The following is a 21,724-nucleotide window of genomic DNA, read 5'->3' on the forward strand; positions in this document are numbered from 1 at the left end:
TTGCACTAAAGAGTCAGTAGCTTCAAAAAAACCTCTCTTATGTGGCAAGTAGTCTCCATTGTTGACACCCTAAGTGGCTCCGGATCTCTGGCTCAAGAGGAATCATACAGTTAATCTAATAGTCAATTTATACAATAGCTAATAGCTAGATATAAAACATATACTACCATGTCTTATATATTATACACGCTATGTCTTAGAATCTGTGTGTCGTAGCTAGTTATAAATTTGAAGCTACTAGCCTGCTATTGTACGATGGCGAACGCGGCCTGATGGCAAATTCTTCCCGGCTCAGTTGGCAAACCCGTTCGGAGTCGGAGTCGGAGTCCGCGAGACCGCGACCACGCCGCCCACACCGCACGGCAAGCAAGCAAACCAAGCGAAGGAAAAAGCACGCGGCGGGCCAACGCTCGATGCTGCTAGCTGCGGGCAAGGCAACAACGCTTCTCCCCCGATTCCCCTCCTCCGCACGCCTCCACGGTGGTCCAAAATCCCCCAAAACCGAACGGAAAGAGGGGGAGGAAAAAGGAAAAGAGCTCTCGCCGTCTCGCCTCTCGCGCACGCAGGCACGCACGACCGAGCCAGCCGCCCATCCGTCCCGCCGCCGCTCCCTGCAATCTACAGGCCCCGCTCCTCGCGCTCTCGCTAGGGTTCGGAGGGGGATCGCCCGGCGATGGACTGGAGCGCGGTGACGGCGGAGGACCTGGTGGACGCACTGCGGGAGGTGGACTGGTCCACGCCGCCGCGACCCGTGCCGGAGTTCTTCTCCCGCTTCACCGTCCCCCGCTCCTACTCCAAGTGGACCAGCCGCCTCAAGTGCAATCTCTACTAGTACGATCTCCCTCTTTACTTCCCAATTGCCCGTCCCACGATTCGTCGGGAGTTTGGGGGTTTCTATGTCGAGATTGGTGTTGAATCCGAGCGGATTTGTGCGTGGAGGCGGGGTTTTAGATTAATCGATTGGGGGGGGGGGGGGGCGGATTGTTGGTGTTCTCAGTGAATTTGATAATGGATCAAGCGCTTTTTCCTCTAGGGAGTATAATTGGGTACATGCGTGCACATCGAGACATCTTCTGTGGTTTTATATCTCCACGGAAATGGTGTTGTAACCTTCATATAATGTAGCTATATAGGTGAATCCACAATCGTACTATGTTCAGCAAGTTCCGTGGTGAGAAAAGGAATCACATAGGCAGCATCTGCTTCATGGTATTAGGTTGTGAGCTATTTGTTTCGAAATCTCTGATGAGTTAATAGCATGGTGAAGTAGATAATAAAGGCATGCTGCTCTTTGTTTTCACTTGAGTAGGCTATGCTTGTTCCTGGCATATATCTATCTAGGAGTAGTATATTATATTTGATGAAAACTCAAAACAAATATTTTAGGCTTAGCTTCCCAGGCTATCATCAACTATTGATACTGATGATACTATCCATGATATCATGATCTTCAGCGATCAGCATATTTATTGTCAACTATCGATTCTGCTTAGAGGCAATTTTTGCCAAGGCGCTAAGCACTAGTTAGGCGGCAGATGCACCTGGCATTTAATTGGCAATCATGTGGACCTAAGCAGGATTGGCCAGCCATGTTAGAATTTTTTTATACGTCATTTTGTACTTGTGTCAAAGATGTTGGGTGTTTCTTGCTGGACTCCATTAAATCTGTAAGATGCATTGGATGAACTAGAGTTTTTATTTACTTAATTACAGATCTGTTGAACTCAGGTTGTAGGTGCTAAGTGGTGTAACCACGGTTTTTGCTGCACTTAATGTTTCTGATAACAAAAGTGATAGGCAAAGTAATACCCTTGTTAGAAATCATGCCATGTTGAACATACATCTAGTCAAACTTTCAAAACTGTGTCAAAACGTTTTAACTGTTTGTGCTTTGGATTCAATACATGAAAAACCATATCTGTAGATTTAGGCCTTGTTTAGTTCCCAAAATCTTTTTCCGAAAACATCACATTAAATTTTTGGACACCTAAATAAAGCATTAAACATAAATGAACCAAAAAACTAATTACACAATTATGGAAGAAATCTTGAGACGAATCTTTTGAGCCTAATTAGTCCATGATTAGTCATAAGTGCTATAGTAACCAACATGTGCTAATGACGAATTACTTAGGCTCAAAAGATTCGTCTCGCGGTTTCTAGGCTAGCCGTGAAATTCGTTTTTTCATCCGTATCCGAAAACCCTTTCTGACATCCGGTCAAACATTTGACGTGACACTTCTCCCAAAAATTTTCTCAATCTAAACACCACCTTATCTTGAAAAGTAATTTCATATATTTTCACACACAAAAGGGAAAATAGTTTCAGACACTACAGTTTTTTGTGGTTTTATAAATACTTAACCGTTGAACTTATTGCTCTTTGTGTTCTAGATAATATGTGAATGTCCAAAACCATTTGTTCTAATAACTGGATGTACTGTTAACTATCATACTAAAAGTAACAATTCATGCATTTGGAAGCTTTACAAGTTCCTTATGAAAGATGTACGGGTTGTATGTTATCATTTTATCTTGTACTGAAGTTCTCCCTCATTTATTTGGTCTGCAGCTACAGGACAAACTACTTCATTTTGATCATGTTCATCCTTGGTAGGCAAAAAATTTTTGAATGTTGCCTCTTATTCCTGACTTGATAGATTTTGACATGCTGCCTTTGTTATATGCAGGGATAGGCTTCATTTGGAAGCCGGTTGCTATACTTGCAGCCTTTATGACTGGAGTCAGCATTGCATTTCTTAATGACAGGTGCATAAATACTTTACTAATAGCAATCTTCCTTGTAATTTTTCTCTAAATTCTTCCATTTAGATAAGTAAAGAACAATCTCATTCAGATAGAACATGATTACATCAAACTATGCCTAACTGTTCTGAATGCCCAGGATGTATTATTCTAGCATTACTACTAAAAAGATTAATGAATAGTACACGTGCAGGTTATTTTCCCTTATATTAGTAGTGATAGTTCTCAAATTCCTTAAGCATGTCCATGCATAATTTTGTGGTGAGCTAACACTTAATGATTTACATTTTGATCATAGGAGGACTAGTAGACTAATTATTATTTTTGATTCTTCAGCTTTGCAGTCACTTTCAATGAGAAAGTCACAAGGACTGTCAGACAATTTTCACCACATTTAGCTGCAAAAATGAGACCACCAATAACGTGAGGATTTTAGTTTTCATATTTTATTTATTTGCCGTGATTCACTAGAGCATGTTATTAATACTTTTGTCACCATCATTGACAGACCTGTTCTTCGTGGTCGACCAAGTTCAAAGAGGTCGATTCATATTTGCGGGCGACCTCGGTGGCTATTTGTGTTGTTATTTTCTGCAGGTGTTCAGCACAGCAAACTTTCTTCCTATAATCCTATTTCATGTAGCATAGTTCTGAAAAACTGAAGCTAATCCTTTTTCTATTCTATTTTCAGTTAGTTGCATGCTTTGGTTGACTTCCTGCAGTCTCCTCACAGTTCTATGGGCCCTTTTAATCGCTTTATTTGGTAGGGAGGATTTGAGATTTGATTTTTAAATGATAGATATACATCTTGGATTGCTCTTATACCTTTTTGTTTTTAATTTGCAGCAACTCTGCTTCATGCCAGCTTCAGAACACCTAATCTGAAAGCACGTCTGAATACATTCAGAGAAGAATTCCGAGCTGTTTGGAGGAATTATAGCGAGCTTTAAGATCCCTATGTAAGTGCTGTGCCTGGTTAAGTCTGTAGAACCATAGCTTTATCTGTCCCTGATGCTTTATGTGCCATTTTCTATTACATTCACTATTTGGTTAAAGTTGGAGCTTGTTTTGTTTCTCTATGCAGGTTCATGTGGTAAGAAGTGCCTAGTGCTGAAACTTCCCTGCTGTTTGTGGATTGTGTTTGTGGGAGATAACGAGATATGAACCATGGTGACAGGCAGCTGCGCTGCATTGTTACTTGCTCGTTTTGGAGGTGGACCTGGACTGGCTCAGTAGATGATGATGCTACACTTGGTATGCAGCCTTCCAGGTCACAATTACTGTTCACTTGGACTTCTCCCTAACCAAACATTGGAGAAAGAACAGCATGTAAAGGATGTAAACAATATTCTAACCAACGCAGCATATATTGTTTGTTGAAATCTTTCATGTTTCCGCAGTTTGAACCATTCTATTCTGGGTTGCCTCTGAAGAAGTATTAAGATATATTGCTGCGATGTAGCAAGAAGTGGCAAGAAGTGTATCCGCTTCTTCAATCATTAACCATGAGCTATTACACACTAATATGGTGTTCCCAAGTGTAGACTAAGAGAACACTACTTCCTTTTGCTTTATTATTTTGATTGGAATAAACACTGTCAACATTCTTTCCCAGGGAGTATCTACAAATATGTAAGATTAAAAAGAGACATCCCAAAAAATTGTTAAAAAATGGATAATTACAAAATAATGAGCTAGGAAGTGAGATTCTCCAACGAATGGAATTAACAGGTGAATACAATAGAACGACAGACTGGTCTAACTCCCATATTCCAAGCACTCGAATCGTAGGGAAAACTTTTGCTTACGCCAAACTCGCTGGTAGAGATAGAACAGCTGCTGCACAAACTTAGTACAATTATGTGGCGAAGCTTCTATCGCCGGCATCTCCCAACCCCGGAACTATGAACCTGTGGGAACAAATCAGATATGGAGGCCATTAATCCACTGAAAGGTCGCGATTACAGGCCTGATGCAAATTTTGCAGGATATGCAGAGAATAAGGGGGTGATCGTTTGGCCAAAAGACATTTGCAAAAAAAAAAAAACTTATATATGCGTGTTCTTAGCAATCTTAAAAGTAAATGCTAAAAAATAAACTACGATAAAAATAAACTTCAAAATCAATTCTGAATTTAAGGTTGAAAATTTAAATTTGGTTTATAAGTATAAGCAAAAGCAAAACAACAAGGGTGTTGTTAGAAACTCGTAATGATAGTACCCTCTCTCATCAACTTCGGAATCAATTGTTCCCGTGTAAACGTGGAGCCTAGAACCCAAAAGAAAAAAAGTTAATGCCATTTAATAAACAAGAAGAATTTGTGATGCAGAAGGTATGGCTTATTTGTTCTTTACCCAGGGAACCTGTTGCTGAGCCTCTGAAGAGCAGGAGGTGCTGCAACAGCAGATACCTGCATTACAAATCCAGTGTGTCAGGTCGATGAATGAGCAATGCAGTACTGGAAAACGGCTGGAATTTTGACATTTTCGTTCTTTTGAAAAACTTATTTTACAAATAGACCTTTAAAAAAACTTATTGCACAAATGGACTTTTTTGACCGCGCCAACGTCATTGGCGCCATCGTTGTATAGGACGACGCCAATGACATTCAACGTTTAATGATGTTAGGTTCGTGTGTCAGGAGGACGGCGACGCCAATGACGTTGGCGCGGTCAAAAAGGTTTATTTATACAATAAGTTTTTTCAGAGGTCTATTTATAAAATAAGTTTTTCAAAAGACCAAAATGTGAAAATTGCTGGGAAAACAGGGTAAGTTTCAAGAACTTACAACTTTAATCTGCTTGCTTGTAACTCCACGTTCAACCAACAAGTCAATGGCAGCAACAATGGTCCCACCTAGAGGAGTAAGTTCAATGTATATCAGGGATTCCTGGCTCATGATAATTACAGTAGAACATACCGTTCTGCTACACAGACCACTGTGTATTTGTTCTTGTAGTAATAATTAGGTTATGACAAGTGATATTTGCATTGCAAGGGTATAATCCACGATTTTCATGGCATGGACTAAAAATGCGAGAAATAGTGCCTAGATATCCCACAATTTAACATACTGGAGCTTAGCATTTGCCTGATATTTAAAACGCAGGATATATGGGTTCATGAGGCACTAAACTAAAAGATCTGCAAAAGCAAATCTTAGTGTGCAATCTGTATTCTTAAAATTCTTGGATGTTTGAAGGTGAACAAATTTGTCTGCAGGAAAAACTAGGAAGTAAATACTGTCTTATAATCTATATTACTTAAAGAATTACTAATCCATATCTCACTTGTAGAGCATCTGAGGGCGTTCAGTTTTATCTTAGCACTATATCTCTGTTAAACGTTGAATGACCTCCAACAAATGAAAGAACTGAAATAAAGCAGCATCCCCTTTCTACTCAGCTGTGACGTAGTGATGATGTTCTTTCCTGAGTGAAATGGAGAATATTCACATTCTCATGCCCTAGGCAACACATTGACTTTAATTCCATATTTTTTTCTTTCTCATGCCCTAGACAAGATTCCATGTTCTCTGTTACTTTAATTCCATATTCAACAACATTTTAGGTACAACTGGCAGTTTAACACTGCTCAGGAACAAAAACTACTTTTTCTCCCTTTGAGGGGACTAACCACCAGTTACTTGAGATGACACTGCACAGCATGCAAGTAACAGAGAACAAGAATACATTCATCACTGAATATTGGGGTTGCGCTGCTTATTAAAGTTATTTATTCCTCTTGTATATACAAAAACTTGCAAATTGCCAAAGAAGAAAATATTAGGCAACATATAAATTCTTTTGGAAGAGCTAAAGATTACCTGTGGCCAGCATTGGATCAACAACTAGCACTCGAGTCCCCTCTGGAATCTTGTCTGGCAAGCTGTATTAAGAGGGGGGGGGGGGGGGGGGGGGGGGGGAATCCAAACAGAAGGTTATGCAGGGAGCAGAAAATTATAATTTGCCCAGGTATTCAAATTCTTTTGAAAAATTGGAAACAAAAGAGCAAAACAGCTGGTATGAAAGGAAAAGATCTTACTGTTACAAATCACCAGAAATTATTATCAACATAACCTAGCTTTTGCCTCTAGTAATTTGCCACAGAACTAAAAAGCATCAGGACAAGCCGATAAGGCAATCTACTTGTGTAGTAATATCGGTTGCATTGCGATTTAAGGGTAAAATGTTTATTATGGAATCTAATCAAAACTAGAGAGTGGTCATCAAACATATGCACTTCTGTGAACAAAAACACGGGATGTGTAAGAAGAGAAGGGGAAGGAACTTAGTACATACTTGTTGAGATATATTGAAGGCTCAAGTGTTTCTTCATCCCTACGCAGGCCTTCAAGTTCAGAGAGATAGACACATAAGAATAATTATGCATAGTTTTCAAGATGTAGATTAATTTGGAATTCAGATAAGTAGTTGACAAAGCCTACTGCAGTGTTGGATTTAAAAGACATGAAATTAATTTTGATTAGCTTTAGATTTTTCAATCTAGTTACTACATGCAGAAGAGCTTATTTGTGAAAAACAAACCATTAGAAAGTAGAATGATAACGTGACTTGCGATGAAGTAGCAAATATCTAGGTTGCATCATGCATATTTCAACTTTATATTTCTGGTCCCATGACCCATCCGTGCATATCCAGCATTGCTACTTAGGGAAATAAACAAATTGGGATAGATTGCATGAGTGCCAACAATGCAGTCTATGTAAATTGTGGTGCGAGCAAAGTTATTGAAATTTTCCAAAAAGGGCAACATGTGGTTCTAATTCACTAGACATTACACAACCAACTTACCAAGGTGATAAGTTTTGGTGGCTGGCAGAACTGACGAAGCGTTTTCAGCCAGAGCAAGACCAGCTCTCAGTATCGGAACAACCTGTTAGACACGCTAATGGAAAGTCTAAATATATTTCCAAAAAATAAAAATACTATATAAGTATCTAGTTTTAATAATCAGATTTACCATGACAGGCTCCCTTGGGTCAATAAATTCAACACTTGAAACAGCTATAGGTGTTTGGATCTCTCCTGTGATTGTAGGCTGCAAAAGTTTCAGAACAAGTTAGCATGGCGTCATTCTCTCAACAAGGAAGTGTCTAATGAGTATTGACTGACAAAAGGTAATCATGAGTTCATGACTAATATTTTACAGTTCTGTAAAGCAATGAATTGTTCGCAGTCGAAACATGTGTATGTGGAAAATTAACTACATGCAGAAAAGGTGCAAAATGAAAGCATTATGAGCTACAATAAGAACTTAAGGTATTTGAGTGCTTCATTGTTACAATAAGAACTTAAGATATTTGTGTGCTTCACTGTTTTGCAAGGTACCAATATACATACAATTTCATAACTTAGCAGGCACCAATCTTTTAGACAACTTAATTAAGTCCCGAGCTTCAGAAAAGGCAGGTCCTAGAAAAAACTAACAGACAAATGCTCAGCCATCGAAGTTTCCCACTCACCAGCCAATCTCTGGAAGCTTCGTATATGAGCAGCCGACCAAGCTCCGCCATGGCACTCTCTACCACAACAACAGATTGCTAGTGTTATCTTAGCACAGGCTTTATCGCAACAATTAGCCAATTTTACAGTGGTGGTAAGCACACTTTATATCATCATCACTTCACTGCTATCAAGTATCAACACGGTAACCCATGCCCTTGCTTCATCAACTACTAATTTCTAACAAATAGTTTGCTATTCCTCATTTCCCAGTACTATTATCAACTCGTACGCCATTCAGAAGCACACTCACTGAAGATGGCGCAGGGCGTCTGCTCATTGCGCAGGACGGAGACCCAGTGCTTTATCAGCGGGTGCGGGGGCACGAACACCTGCAGGACAAAAACACCACGAGCCCAGGTGAGGTTAGCGCGCACGTGCAAAAATGAATAAACTAAGAACAAACAGAGGCAGCCAGATCCGTACCAGCATCTGGCCGCCGGAGGTGGGCAACCGTGCCCCCGTAGAGGCGTCGGGGCTCGCCGCCCGTGCCGCCGCCAGCGACGGCCTGGCCCTGCGGACGAGCGGCGGGAAGGAGGTGGTGGCGGCGAGGCGCGTGGACCTGGCGAGCGCGGGGGAGGGGAGGGAGGAGGAGGAGGAGGCGCGCGCGGGCTGGCGACGTGACGCGCCCGGGCGGCGGCGGAGAGGCGCGCCCGCGGCCGCCGCAGCTGCGGCCGTGGCGACCGACGGCATGGCGAGGGACGAGGTGCGGGGCGGATGCGAGGCGAAAGCGAGGGCAGTGAGGTGAGCGAGCGAAGGTGGGATACGGTGGGGTCGCGCGGTTCAGAGTCTTCTGCCACGTGGGAATGGGGAATTTTGCAGCTTTGCATCAAGATGGATGGATAAACTTTGGAATTGCTTAGAGAGAAATTCGCAAAAAAATCACCATGTCACCTGAGTTTGAGATTCTAGTCCATACAATAATCTGTTGAAGATAGCACTTTTAATTTACATTGGTTTGAAAACCATATTTTTCTCAACTTTATGCAAAAGCAATTTCAAAATTTATCCATCTTGGTGCGAAACTTCAAAATTCCCCAATTCACACGTGGCAGAAGACTAAGCGTTGTTTTCATAAGCTGAAATTCTGATTCATCCATATTCGCGAGACAATAATCTATACTACTGTAATTTAGGTAATTTAGGGGCGGTGGCAGTGAATCTGAATAAAAAATAATCTATACCACTAGTTACTTGTTTTCTATCAATACTCTATCGTTAAAAGAAAAAATAATGACGGATTTCAAATATATACCGTTCTCATAAATCTACTTATTACAAAAAGAAAAGAACTGTGACTCCGTGAGATTAATAGACTCATATTTCAATAATAAATATATGTAACAATTAAAATATAACATATAAAAAAGATAATATTAACAATTTATTGTGATTTTTTAAAATTTAAATACCATTAGAATGTACGGACAATGTGAAATCAAAATCCTATCAATGGTCGTGGATGGGCTTCCTTGATTGTCAGGGCCAATAGTGGGCCAAAGGTTCTGTGCAACGGGCTACCAAATCTAACCGCTGCACCTGCTCCAGAGGGAGTGACTCGTGACGCCTCCTTCCTTTGGAAGCAAAACTGAGGACGCACGACGACGACTTCCCCACGGTAGGAGGTGTTTCCCATCCCCTCTTTCCCCACCTCCCACCACGACAAGCCCGAATCCTCCGATCTCCGGCGACGCGGCGATGCGCGGCTGCTGAGAGCGCGGCGCCACGACCACTCCGGGAGCGAGGGCGGCCGCCATGGACGAGGGCTACGCCAACCTCCCCACCAGCCACCTCCTCGGCTCCGTCCCCGTAAACCGATCCCGCCTTCTCCTATCCTCTCCGCGCTCTCGTTTCGTGCGATTCCTTTCTTGGAGTGATTGGGTGGTATTGATGGTCGTTTGTGTAGGCCGTGACCGTCACCCCCGAGGAGAGGAAGCCCGCCCCCGTCGCCGATGGTAGCACCCCCACCCCCTCCCCCCTCCCTCCCTCCCTCTCTCTCCCGCGTGCGTGTTGGGTTTTAGGTTGGTGCCATTGCAATTGTCACCGATTGCTGATTAGGTTTCGGTTGGAAATGCAGCTGGCACCTCGCGTTTGCAACAGTTTCCGCCTGTTCTTGGTGCTAATGGTGGAGGAGGAGGGTATCAGCCTGCAGGGACCCCTTTAGGTAACAACATGTCGCTGTGTTAAGATTATGCAAAAGTACTCTGTTGGATCGTGCCCTCTCAATACACCACTTTCAGATTAGGGTGTGTGTTTTGGTGCAATGGGTAGTTCTGTGGTATTTTTACTTGCTTATGGGACATGATTAGTGGGTGTTCTGCTCTCTTGATACACCGATATCAGATTAGTGGGTATGCCAAGTCCCAAGAGTGTATAACAGTCGAAAGCTTAAGTGCTTAACATTTCGATCTTAAAAGGGGCACGATGGGTTCAAGAGCGCATATGCACTTTGCAAGAAATACTTTTGGTGTTCTTAACCGAGTAATGTCATTAAATTATATTTCATTTCAAATGATTACATTGTAATCCCATGTTTTTCATCCTGAATATTTTTTAAGGGATGTATGCTAGAGATGGCCTCGCACACTAAGAAGTATGATTTCCACCCAAATATAACCACATAGTATTAACCTGGTACTGCTTTGATGCTTCTGTTTAAGATTCATGTTCAAAAAATATTTAAAGTAAAGCTCATAAAACAACAACTATTTTGTTGATGGACTTTTTATAGCTCTGTAGAAATAGATCTTGCAGTGCAATTTCTTATCTTGTAGATATCCAAGAACCTCAGAGCACTTTTGCTTAAGTTATTTGTTTGAGGTGTCTGTTCTATGGAGTGTGGTTTTCTGTGCACCTAATGAAATGTTCAGATCTTCAGAAATGAAAATATGATAGTGATATTCTAACCATTTCCAACTGAACGAAGAACTGCAACTGTTTCAGTTACAGAGTTACCGCAGTTATTGTACCTTACTCAAAGCTGGATCTTAGATGACATGGTACTGATTATCCTTTCCCATCTGTTGCTCCTTACTTTTTTCAGACGGAGATGTAGAACCTCAAACAAACTGGAGAGGATACTTCAACATTGCATCTTATGCTCCATATTTCAATGTTGATACTGATGCTGTGGTTGACAGGCTCATCAGTTCAGTTTATCCAATGGATGGATTTTTCAGGAAGATCGATGCTAATCCTGACATGTAAGTATCCTATTAAGCTACTACCAATATGTAGTCACTCTTCTAGTTTAAAAAGTTGGACCTGTAAGTACCCGATGGTATTGATGTCATAATTTCTAACAAATGGTTTCATGATAGGATAGAATTACAGTGAAGGGCCATACAATTGTTTGTCTACCTTATATAATCTGTTGTTAATGCGCAAGTGATGTGTTAAGTTGCATATAAGTATATAACATGCCATAAATATGCTTCGGAGCAGTTTCAGCTTGATATAGGCATTTGGAAGGTGGGGTGCTGTATGTTTTACAAAAGCATATTGTAAAAGTGCTAAGGTATATACTGCAAGGGATTGTTTATCAAAAGTTTGTCAATGGACTTTTGACCCAATATTGTTTTGGTGCGTTTTGTAGTGAATCATCTACACTTTTGCATTGTAATCATTTTGATACCTGGAGCCTACTTATTCATATGCGATAAATCATTATGATATCTGCAGGTATGGGCCCTTATGGATCACAACAACACTGATATTCATGCTAGCTGCATTTGGAAACTTTGCCACTTATCTGATGCAAAGGAAAACAGATCTGAACATATGGAACTTTGATGTTGGCTATTTCAACTGGGCAGCATCGGTCATGTATGGTTATGCTGCTGTAGTGCCTGCTGTATTCTTTTTCCTGTTTCAGTATTTTGGGTCACGCCCAAGTCTTGTTCGGTTTTGGTGCATGTGGGGATATTCTCTGTTTATCTTCATCCCAGCATCTGTAAGTATTCACTGCTATTCATTTCCTTACTCACTATTACTTTGATGCAAATAAATATAATGGTTCAGAGATCTAGTATCAGGAATTAACTATCAGTGAAAATAACCCATGATGTTATCAGCAAGACAGCAACCCATGATGTTATCAGCATTTAGGCTTGCAGTTCCTGCTGCTCAAGAAGGCTGCTATGTCTAATGCAGGCACTATTTTACTTTGATTCAGGTGCTGCTGCTTATTCCTGTGGAATTTCTTCGGTGGGTCATCATAATCCTTGCTGGCGGTGCTTCATCGTGGTTCATCTCCTCAAACTTGAAGGAATGCACTGAAGGAGCTGATATGATGGTTCTGATTGTTAGTGCAGCAGTGCTGCAGTTTGCTCTGGCACTGTTCATCAAAGTTTTCTTTTTCGCCTGAGATTGTCTTTTTTGGTGTTGCTCAGGTCTGCATCTCCTTTTAACTTTTAGCGACTAGATAACAGCACAGCACCACTCACTTCCCAACAGTCCATGCCATGCCTTTATGAGTATTACTTAGTAATTCCTCTGATCCAAAATAAGAACATCTTTGCCCCCTCTTATTTGTCCAAAATAACTTTATTTTTGAGCAATTATTGCATTAGTTTATGAAAGTAGTGAACGCATGCAATAGAAGTAAATAAAAAGTAGGAGACAATTGCATTGGGATTTGATAAAGTGAATAAGTAGTTTTGATTTTGTATTAGTATATGTAGGATGGTAAAAAATAAAGTTATTTTGGGTGGAGAAAATACTATTCCCTCCGTTTTATAATGTAAGTTTTAGTCTTGCCTAGATTCATATGGATACTAATGAATCTATACATATATATAAATTATATATATTGATCAATTGTTGAATTTAGACAATGCTAGAAAAGCTTATGAAACAAAGGTAGTAGGTCTTACTTATCATACCATTGTTCATTATCAAATTGGGGCAAAGTATTCTAATACATTATATTTTGCTTTTGACAGGTGAGCTTGACGTTTTTGTCTGCTCCCATCATTCTGTTCTGGCGGGCATCCTTTTGAGGGCCAAACGGACTAGTCTTTTACTTAACATACATATTGACTCTAGATTGATAGACCTTGTGTTTTGTTCCTTCCTAAGTTTTTTTTTTACCCCTTTAGTTCGCAGAACTGCATCGTATGTTTCAAATCAGAATTGCTGAATTTGTCATCTAAATTTTGATGTACCATAACTATTTTGACAAATTCTTAGCGTGTTTCTGCTCATGGCTGAGTGATTGACTCCTCTTTGTAGTTTGATCAATCTATGTCTCTGTAGCACCAATTTTCAAATTTCGTGTTACCTGCTATAGTAGTCGAGGTATATGGGTTCATCAAATGTGGTTTCCAACGGCCAACTTGCTTTTCTCGTTCGAACCTGCCCACGAAATTCATGATTCTGGACTGAACTGTGCTCGATTCTAAGATCGTGATTAACGTTAATTTACTACGGCATCAGTAAAAGCTTACGGGGGCGATTGTATGGATTTTTAAGGAAAAAAAAGCTAAATGGCATATTTATAAACGATAAATAATTTATTAATAAAACTTTTATATACATACTCTTATCTTAGTAGTCTAAAATTAAAGCCTAAAAATAAACTACAATAAAAAAATCTTAAAATTTTCTTCAAATTTAATGTTGTAAATTTAAATTTTGCTTATAAGCATAAAGACGTGATTTACGTATCATTAAAAAGTGCTTACATACGTTGTAGTGATTTGCAATCGTCATGGTAGATTCCATCAAATGTAACGTGTAAGAACGTAAAGCCGCAGCGCAAATACACATACGTTTCTAGCTGATTAACTGCAGCACCGCCTCGTTAGTCACGGTTGTTATTGCTTCCGTTTCGAGTTATAAGTTTTTCTAGACTTTATTTGTATGTATGCTAATGAATCTAGATTGATATATCGATAAATTTAGACAAATATAAAAAGTCCTATAATATAGAACGGATGAAATACTTGTTAGCAAAAGGCTAAATTGGTCAATGCTCCTATTCAGAACTGGGAAATATAAACTTGTTTTTGAACTTTTGAGTTTTCTTTGGGCATATATTCACCCGGTGAAAACAGAATTTATACCAAAGAAAAGGCATTTCTAAATTAAATGTTGTGCTCCCGCCATCAACATGTGATGATGTAAAACTAAAAGCTCTCAATTAGAATTAGAACTGCGTTTGCAGCAGGACTACGGCACCGTCTCATTGCCCATAGTTGCTTGGAAAAAGGTTCAAAAACCAAGGAAAAGAAACATGAGTAAACTACGTAAATTACAAGACGAAGCTTATATTCCTTACTTTTATTCAATTTATGATCAGACCCTTCACTTTTCTCAGCCAAGACAAGTATTCATGGCACTCTTTGTTTATCATGTAAGCATGCATGAAGTCGGTAATATCCGTTGAAATGCCCCTACTTTTCAAGTAGGAATACAATACCTTCTGAAATTCCTCAGGAAGATTACTGCAAAAGAGTGCATATCACAATCAGTAAGACCGCAACATGCATGGTGAAACACCATAGATAGAATAATGAAACCGCGGTTGATTATCACCTCAACTTAGCTTCATGACTAGCCGAATCACCAGATCCATTATTTGGTTCAAACGAGAAGCTCTCAATGATCAGTTCATTAGGGTAAGAGCTACAGCTGATTTGCAAGTACGAAGCTTCTCCTTTGCGAATCGTCACCATCAAAGGGATACAATACTGAGCCAGGACACCGTTATCAGTGTGACTGCTGCGTTTGCCATCTTCAGACTGGTCCTCTTGCTCACCATTTACCTCAGCCTTGTTGACAGGGCTTGGCAAGAACACATCAACTTCAATTTGTTCTTTATGATCACTCCTCTTAAGTGTTATCCTGTCGGTGCCATCCTTATCTTGGATTTCAAAAGGAAAGCTTTCACCTAATTCCTTTGACTGGAAGAACATAAGCACATATTAACAATTCCATATTGAAAAAACTGAAATCTTTTAGGATCCACAAAATCGTCCACTGTAAGCTTCCTGCCATCTTTCAAAACATAAGTAGATATGTCCATCAATTACAAAAGAAACACAGTTTGGTGACTGAAATACAATTCCAGCACCGCCTAAGCTCTAAAGATTAATTTAATTGTAGATTTTGTGGGGGGTTTTTTCAGCTTGCTATCCACAAAAAGGAAAACGTCAGTAAGGGAGATGGACTAGATGAGTATTACCCAGTTGCGATTCCTGCAATCTTTCTGGGCGTAAGAGATCTCCATGTTTATGACCCGGAGGAGCTGCGCGTCGGCCGCGGCGGCGCTCATCTGCAGACCAGGCAGCGAAGAGAAAAGCGACGCAGACGAGGCGCCATGGCGGTGGACATGATTCCGCGGATGAAGAGCGAAGCCGCCGGATCCGGCGCCCCAGGCGGCGAGGAGGCCGCGCGCGGCGGGCGCACAGTAGGGGACGCGGCGCAAGGTGGAGGAGATGGCCATGGACGCAGCAAAAGGTTTTTGCGAGGGTTTTCTCAGGTTTCCCCATTTCCACCGAGCTAAAGTGCTAAACAAACCACTGCGTGCCCGACGCATCTGGACCGTTGGATCGCACGTTCGTAAAGTGCGGGCCGTATCGATTTGGGCCGTAAAGTTGTCGCTACTTCCGTGCGGCTAGTTGGCCCTAAACGAGATCGCGAGGCCCTATAAATTTTTTGGCATCTTAGAGATATTTTTCAAGAATGTTAAATTTTTCTCTGAAAAAAATAAATAACAAACCAAATCGCTAAGGTTTATAGCCACACAAGCTTTCTGCTGCTCACGAACCAACATCGGTGATGCCCGTAGGGTTCACTTGGAGTTGGAGGTGATGTTACGATGCCCCTATTCTCATCTATTATTCTCATCTATGTATTGGGGTCAATCTGAAGGCATTTTTTTTAATCTACTAGAATAGCAATATTGATTTACTGTCACCGTCGTTACTTTTTTTAAATAGCATGGATATGGAAACTCTAAGAGTTATAATAAAAAAAGACTAGAAATTAAATTAGGAAACTGGTAGCATAAGCCTAATACATTGCATATTAAAATTCAGAACATATCTCTAACAAATATCATCATAAAGTAAATGATTAACTTGCTGAGCTGCTAGTTAAAGTTGAAAAGAAATGGAAAGTAAACAGTGAGAGGAACACCCTAATACTGTGCAAACATACAGAAAGATGAACACCATTGGCCTGGCAAAGATTACGAGCAACCCCGTTGCCGCCTTCCTATGGTCTGAATCAATTAAACTGTCGCCGGCTTAATGTTTCTCCATAAAATACTGTACACTTTCGATATGTTTTAAGATACCTTTTTACAATATTTTTCTGCCGGTTCGGCGGTGAAGAAAAGCCCGATCAATTTTGTTAAGATTTTGAGGTGTTACAAGTTACAACAACACATGGTTGTTGTGGAAATAAACAACGCAATCCTAAGGCAAGGTGGGGGTTTTGCCGTCTATCCATTAACCACTTAGCACAAACATAAATGAGTTAATTTGGTTTTGCATGTCTTCAGTCGCGACCCCTCCATTTTTACCAAGGATGATTGAAACGATAAATTTACAAAACAAAGAATAATTTGTGAGTAAAGCTTATTCCCTCTGTTTCATATTATAAGATTTTCTGGTTTTGTCTTGATTCGTTTGTATGCTAACTAATATAGACACATAATCTAGATCAAACTCAGAAAGTATTATAATATGAAATATATATATATATATAATATTCTTAACAATATAAAACATTGGTTGGAAAATAAACTACGATAAAAAAATTCAAAACTAACTCTAAATTTAAGTCTTGACTTGTAATTATAAAAAAATGTTAGGGAAATAGACGTATAACCGAGAAGCAGATTTAACGTGGAAAACCCTTGCAGGAAAAACCACGGGCGCTAACCGACAATAACCACTATGAGGTGATGATTACAATAGCAGGGGAATACACCGGGCCGTCGCACCCTTCCCGTGCAGCTTACAAGAGATATATATAAGGGAAAAATCAGAGAGTCCTAATAGGAAAAGGTTGACAAAATCCTATTAGAAAACTAATCCTACTCCTACTCCAAGTAGAAAATGATTAGGAGAAATCTAGTAGGAAACTAATAATATAATCCAAATACATTACATATAATAATTCGGATCATATCTCTAACAATCTCCACCTTGAGACAAATTCCCTTGTAGCATAAAAATTAAAATCACCAGAAACCTCATGTAGATAAAATTACCATGCGGCAAATAGTCTTTTGGACTATAATAAGCACAAACCAAACTTGAGGACAACGAGAACCTCGCTTGTTTTGAACAGGAGCAGTGAACCATACTTCAAACTCGCAATGGGAATAAAACCCTAAACCCGTTGGTATAAATTGGTAGAACCCAACAGAGATGCGAACCAAAACGAAGTATTTAAATCTCTTGATAAACCTCATGAAAAATTGGTCATGTGCTCATAGCAGTTCCTCTGAAATCACGTGATCAAAATAAGAGCATTAAGTAATACTTCAAAACTCGCCATAGGATCAAATCCTAAAGTTGTTGGTATAAATTGGGGCAACCCAACAGAATAGTGAAACGAAGTATTGAAATCTCTTGATAAATTTGATCAAAGTGATAAATGCGAACAACCAAAATCTCCTCGGTGAATTGTTTTTCCTTCCAAACACTAGCTTGTACAAGAAAACTCTCATAAGAACCTGCCATATGCTCAAACTGATCTTGCCATCAAACTTCTCAATGTCTAATTTGGTGAAAAACTTCGAGAAAAATTGCAGATCAAAAAATATATGGTAGATCTCAAGAATGAGAGAAAAATTCTGATAGACTTGGTGCGGGTAGAAAAGAAATCAATGGAATATTGATCTTCACCAATTGATCCTGATCTTGACCTTGACGTGACACAAGCACATGCAGCCACACCTTGCCACAACTAGAAAATAATCCAAAGATGTTGTTACAGCACGCCTTGCTATGGAGTACATGTATGCAATGGCCAAGGACAAGAAGCGGCTGGACGAGCTTGAGAACGTCGTCGACGAAAGTCATAGAACAAATGCAATGCTGTTGTGCGTGCGTCGGTTGCAGGGACGGGGAGGACAAACACCGCCGCCGGCCAAAGACACGCAACGACGAACGCCACCGCAAGATAGATCGAATCTCCGGCTCTGATACCACTTGTTAGGGAAATAGACGTATAACCGAGAAGCAGATTTAACATGGAAAACCCTTGCAGTAAAAACCACGGGCGCCAACCGGCAATAATCACTATGAGGTGATGATACCGGGCCGTCGCACCCTTCCCGTGCAGCTTACAAGGGATATATATGGAAAATCAGAGAGTCCTAATAGGAAAAGGTTGACAAAATCCTATTAGGAAACTAATCCTACTCCTACCCAAGTAGGAAATGGTTAGGAGAAATCTAGTACGAAACTAGTAATATAATCCAAATACATTATATATAATAATTCGGATCATATCTCTAACAGAAAAAAATATAAAGACGATAGTATGTTTTAAACTCGTTATTCAATTCACATGCTTTAATTAGCCACACGATTTTCAACTAGGAAAAACAGGGCACGCAGGAACCGAGCAAGGGACACGCAGAAAAACAGAAAAACAGAGGTTAAATGGCACCCAAATTCCGTATAATTAACTCTGGGATAAAGCCTTTTTTAGACAGACAGGGCCACAGGGGGTGATCGTTAATTAAATAATATATTTATAAAAAATAATTTATAAATTAAAAATTTATATACATATTCTTAACTATCTAAACGTTAATGCTATAAAATAAATTAAATAAATAGGCCATACAGTTAACTTTATATTTAAAGTTAAAATTTAAATTTTGACTTATAAACCTAATCGGCGAAGAACAGAGTTACAGCATAAATAACCATTAAAATTAAGGGTGATTACTAAGGTGATGACAGTTTGCTACTACATCAGGACCGCTCTGAGTGGGACGTAAAGAGCCCCTTATTTAGGCGTTGTTTAGGCGTTGTTTAGTTTTCAAAAATTTTTTAAAAAAACATCGCATCGAATCTTTGTACATCTAAATAAAGTATTAAACATAGATGAACCAAAAAACTAATTACTCAGTTATGGAAGAAATCTTCACTTTTGAGCCTAATTAATCCATGATCAGCCAAAAGTGATACAGTAACCAACATGTACTAATGACGGATTAGTTAGGCTAAAAAAATTTGTCTCGCGGTTTCTAGACTAGCCGTGAAATTCATTTATTCATTCGTGTCCAAAAACCCTTTCCAACATCGAATCAAACATTTGACGTGACATTCTCCCAAAAATTTTCTCAATATAAACGCAACCTTATTCATTGCTTCACAGTAGTATTTCCTCAAACATCCTCACTTTATTTGCATTAATAGCAGCTACCAGCTCTTCAGTCTTCACCCGCACGAATAAATTAAGCAATTTTACTGGTATTAGATAGGTACCGAGAGATATACCTCGTACTCATAATAACTAATACCATCTCGATCTCGATATCAAGAAGTATCAAAATTTTACACCAAAATTTTAGTAAATTTATATTTCGCCGTCCCAAAGCTCCTGGATGGATTTGAAGACGCCCTCCGGGTGAGTCCAAAAGTCTCCACGGATCAACCTCACCTGCAAATCACAATCGCCATTCCATCGTAACTATCACCTTCTTGACAAGAAAACCCAAACAAAGAAACGGAGTTTCCCAAGTGCTTTGCCTGCTCGATTTCAGAGAACTTGACGAACAAGTCCTCCGGGATGGACCAGTCGAAGACATCGAGGTTCGCCTTGATCCTCTCCTCGTTGGCGCTCTTCGGGAGCACGCTGTGCCCCATCTGAATCCCCCACCTTACGGCCACCTGCGCCGGCGTCTTGCCCAGCTTCTCCGCCGTCGAGACGACCGCCGGGTGCGCCAGCACGTCGCCGACTTCTTTCACCCACGCTGTCCCCGGCGAGCCCAACGGGGAGTACGCCTGCAGCGACGCATGAACAAAGAAGAACATCTGAACACAGACCACTGGGATAATGCACTTTCAGATCAGAATAGCTTCAGAACATACTGAGAGGTGGATTCCCTTGGAGGCGCAAAACTCGCGGAGCTTGGCCTGCTGCCACATGGGGTGGCACTCGACCTGGTTGACGGCCGGCGGCACGCGTGCGACGGCGAGCAGGTCCTCCAGCTTCTTGGTCGAGAAGTTGCTGACGCCGATGGCGCGAACCTTGCCGGACTCGTGGAGCCTCTCCATCGCCGCCCATGTCGCCGGGATATCGGACGGGACGATGCCCGCCGCGCCAAAAGGGGCGCCTTTCTTCATCTTGATTGGCCAGTGGATCTGACGAACAGCGTGAGCATCTCAGCTCTAATGCTGAACTGAAAATTGCCCACGAAATGGTACGTGCAGCTTGTGCATTAGTGCGTACTCACAAGGTAAAGATCCACGTAGTCAGTCTGCAAATCCTGAAGTGTGCTGCCCAACGCAACCGGGACATCCTCTGGATCGTGGTTAGTGCACCTGCAAAAGCTCCTACTCCTTCAGTTATGCTCCAAGATTACTGCAACTAGCTGTTCATGCCTGTCTAATTCATGAATGTTTCGAGGTTCTGGAACCAAGAGGAAATTAAGAAGGTAATGGGACCAGAGTTTGGAGGTGATGAACAAATCTTCGCGCTTGATTATGCCCTCGTCGAACACTTTCTTCAGAGCGACCCCAATCTGCAGTGCCACAGCGGTTAGCCTGCTCTGAACATTTTCAGAGACCATTCAGTTAATTGGGGAACCATTTTGGATAGATGAATTTACCTCCTTTTGGTTGGCGTAGGCTTGAGCACAGTCGATGTGCCGATAACCAGCCTGTAGAAACATGAAATTGAGACAACAGCACAAGCTCTCTACAATAAATTCAGACAACACAAAAGCGCATGAAAATTAGCTAGCACAAGATCCGGGCAACACAGCCTCACCTTGACGGCGGCGTAGACGGCATCGCCGACGGCGCCCGGCTCGGACTGCCATGTCCCGAGCCCAACCGACGGGATCTTGGCGCCGGTGTTGAGGACGAAGCAGCGCGCCATGGTGTTCTGCTCGAGGGCTGTACAGGCACAGCCGCATGCAATCTCACTGCCCTGCACACCTGCAAGAGCGGCTAATAAAGGAAACAGCGGCGAGCTCGATCGAGCTTCGAGCCGGTGGACGAGATGCATACGTCACCGTACCAGTGCGGCAGAGACAGGCCGACAGGGACCGTCGCGGTTGGAGGCCCGACACCATGGGCCACGCATTGAGAGATGAAAGCGAAAGCTGGACGGTTTTTATAGCGGACGACCCGCAGCTGTTTCTTGGACTATATATTTATTATATCTACATCTATCTATATGTATATCTCCCTTTTATCTCTATATCTCTATGTATATATGCATACCTACATCTA

At 41.0% G+C, this 21,724-nt stretch overlaps 5 protein-coding genes across 5 annotated transcripts; 2 read left to right on the forward strand and 3 right to left on the reverse strand.

The window, feature by feature from the left end:
- Positions 1–457: 457 nt before the first annotated feature.
- LOC102710406 (PRA1 family protein A1) lies at positions 458–4,148 on the forward strand. The gene is made up of 8 exons (XM_006654439.3): positions 458–831; positions 2,573–2,613; positions 2,691–2,769; positions 3,103–3,189; positions 3,275–3,363; positions 3,458–3,529; positions 3,613–3,725; positions 3,851–4,148. The coding sequence occupies exons 1-7, from the start codon at positions 674–676 to the stop codon at positions 3,714–3,716; spliced, it is 630 nt and encodes a 209-aa protein (XP_006654502.1). The 5' UTR covers positions 458–673; the 3' UTR covers positions 3,717–3,725; positions 3,851–4,148.
- A 37-nt stretch (positions 4,149–4,185) lies between these two features.
- On the reverse strand, positions 4,186–9,039 carry LOC102710209 (uracil phosphoribosyltransferase). The gene is made up of 11 exons (XM_006655309.3): positions 8,718–9,039; positions 8,545–8,623; positions 8,252–8,310; positions 7,750–7,827; positions 7,581–7,662; positions 7,068–7,116; positions 6,593–6,654; positions 5,555–5,622; positions 5,121–5,176; positions 4,987–5,034; positions 4,186–4,676 (listed from the first exon to the last, which is right to left on the reverse strand). The coding sequence occupies exons 1-11, from the start codon at positions 8,982–8,984 to the stop codon at positions 4,625–4,627; spliced, it is 900 nt and encodes a 299-aa protein (XP_006655372.3). The 5' UTR covers positions 8,985–9,039; the 3' UTR covers positions 4,186–4,624.
- An 829-nt stretch (positions 9,040–9,868) lies between these two features.
- Positions 9,869–13,532, forward strand: LOC102710498 (protein YIPF1 homolog). The gene is made up of 7 exons (XM_006655310.3): positions 9,869–10,100; positions 10,198–10,246; positions 10,369–10,455; positions 11,335–11,494; positions 11,973–12,243; positions 12,466–12,682; positions 13,235–13,532. The coding sequence occupies exons 1-6, from the start codon at positions 10,047–10,049 to the stop codon at positions 12,655–12,657; spliced, it is 813 nt and encodes a 270-aa protein (XP_006655373.1). The 5' UTR covers positions 9,869–10,046; the 3' UTR covers positions 12,658–12,682; positions 13,235–13,532.
- A 734-nt stretch (positions 13,533–14,266) lies between these two features.
- On the reverse strand, positions 14,267–15,765 carry LOC102710698 (uncharacterized protein At2g39795, mitochondrial). The gene is made up of 3 exons (XM_006654440.3): positions 15,478–15,765; positions 14,829–15,196; positions 14,267–14,737 (listed from the first exon to the last, which is right to left on the reverse strand). The coding sequence occupies exons 1-3, from the start codon at positions 15,736–15,738 to the stop codon at positions 14,578–14,580; spliced, it is 789 nt and encodes a 262-aa protein (XP_006654503.1). The 5' UTR covers positions 15,739–15,765; the 3' UTR covers positions 14,267–14,577.
- Positions 15,766–19,600: 3,835 nt separating this feature from the next.
- Positions 19,601–21,439, reverse strand: LOC102710982 (aldo-keto reductase family 4 member C10-like). Its single transcript, XM_006654441.2, has 7 exons — positions 21,258–21,439; positions 21,097–21,147; positions 20,933–21,009; positions 20,722–20,809; positions 20,357–20,629; positions 20,015–20,269; positions 19,601–19,925 (listed from the first exon to the last, which is right to left on the reverse strand). Exons 1-7 carry the CDS (start codon positions 21,366–21,368, stop codon positions 19,842–19,844), a joined length of 939 nt encoding a protein of 312 aa, XP_006654504.1. The 5' UTR covers positions 21,369–21,439; the 3' UTR covers positions 19,601–19,841.
- Between the last annotated feature and the right edge of the window lie 285 nt (positions 21,440–21,724).

This window comes from Oryza brachyantha, chromosome 5 (genome assembly GCF_000231095.2).
Source record: "Oryza brachyantha chromosome 5, ObraRS2, whole genome shotgun sequence".
NCBI classification, from domain to species: domain Eukaryota; kingdom Viridiplantae; phylum Streptophyta; class Magnoliopsida; order Poales; family Poaceae; genus Oryza; species Oryza brachyantha.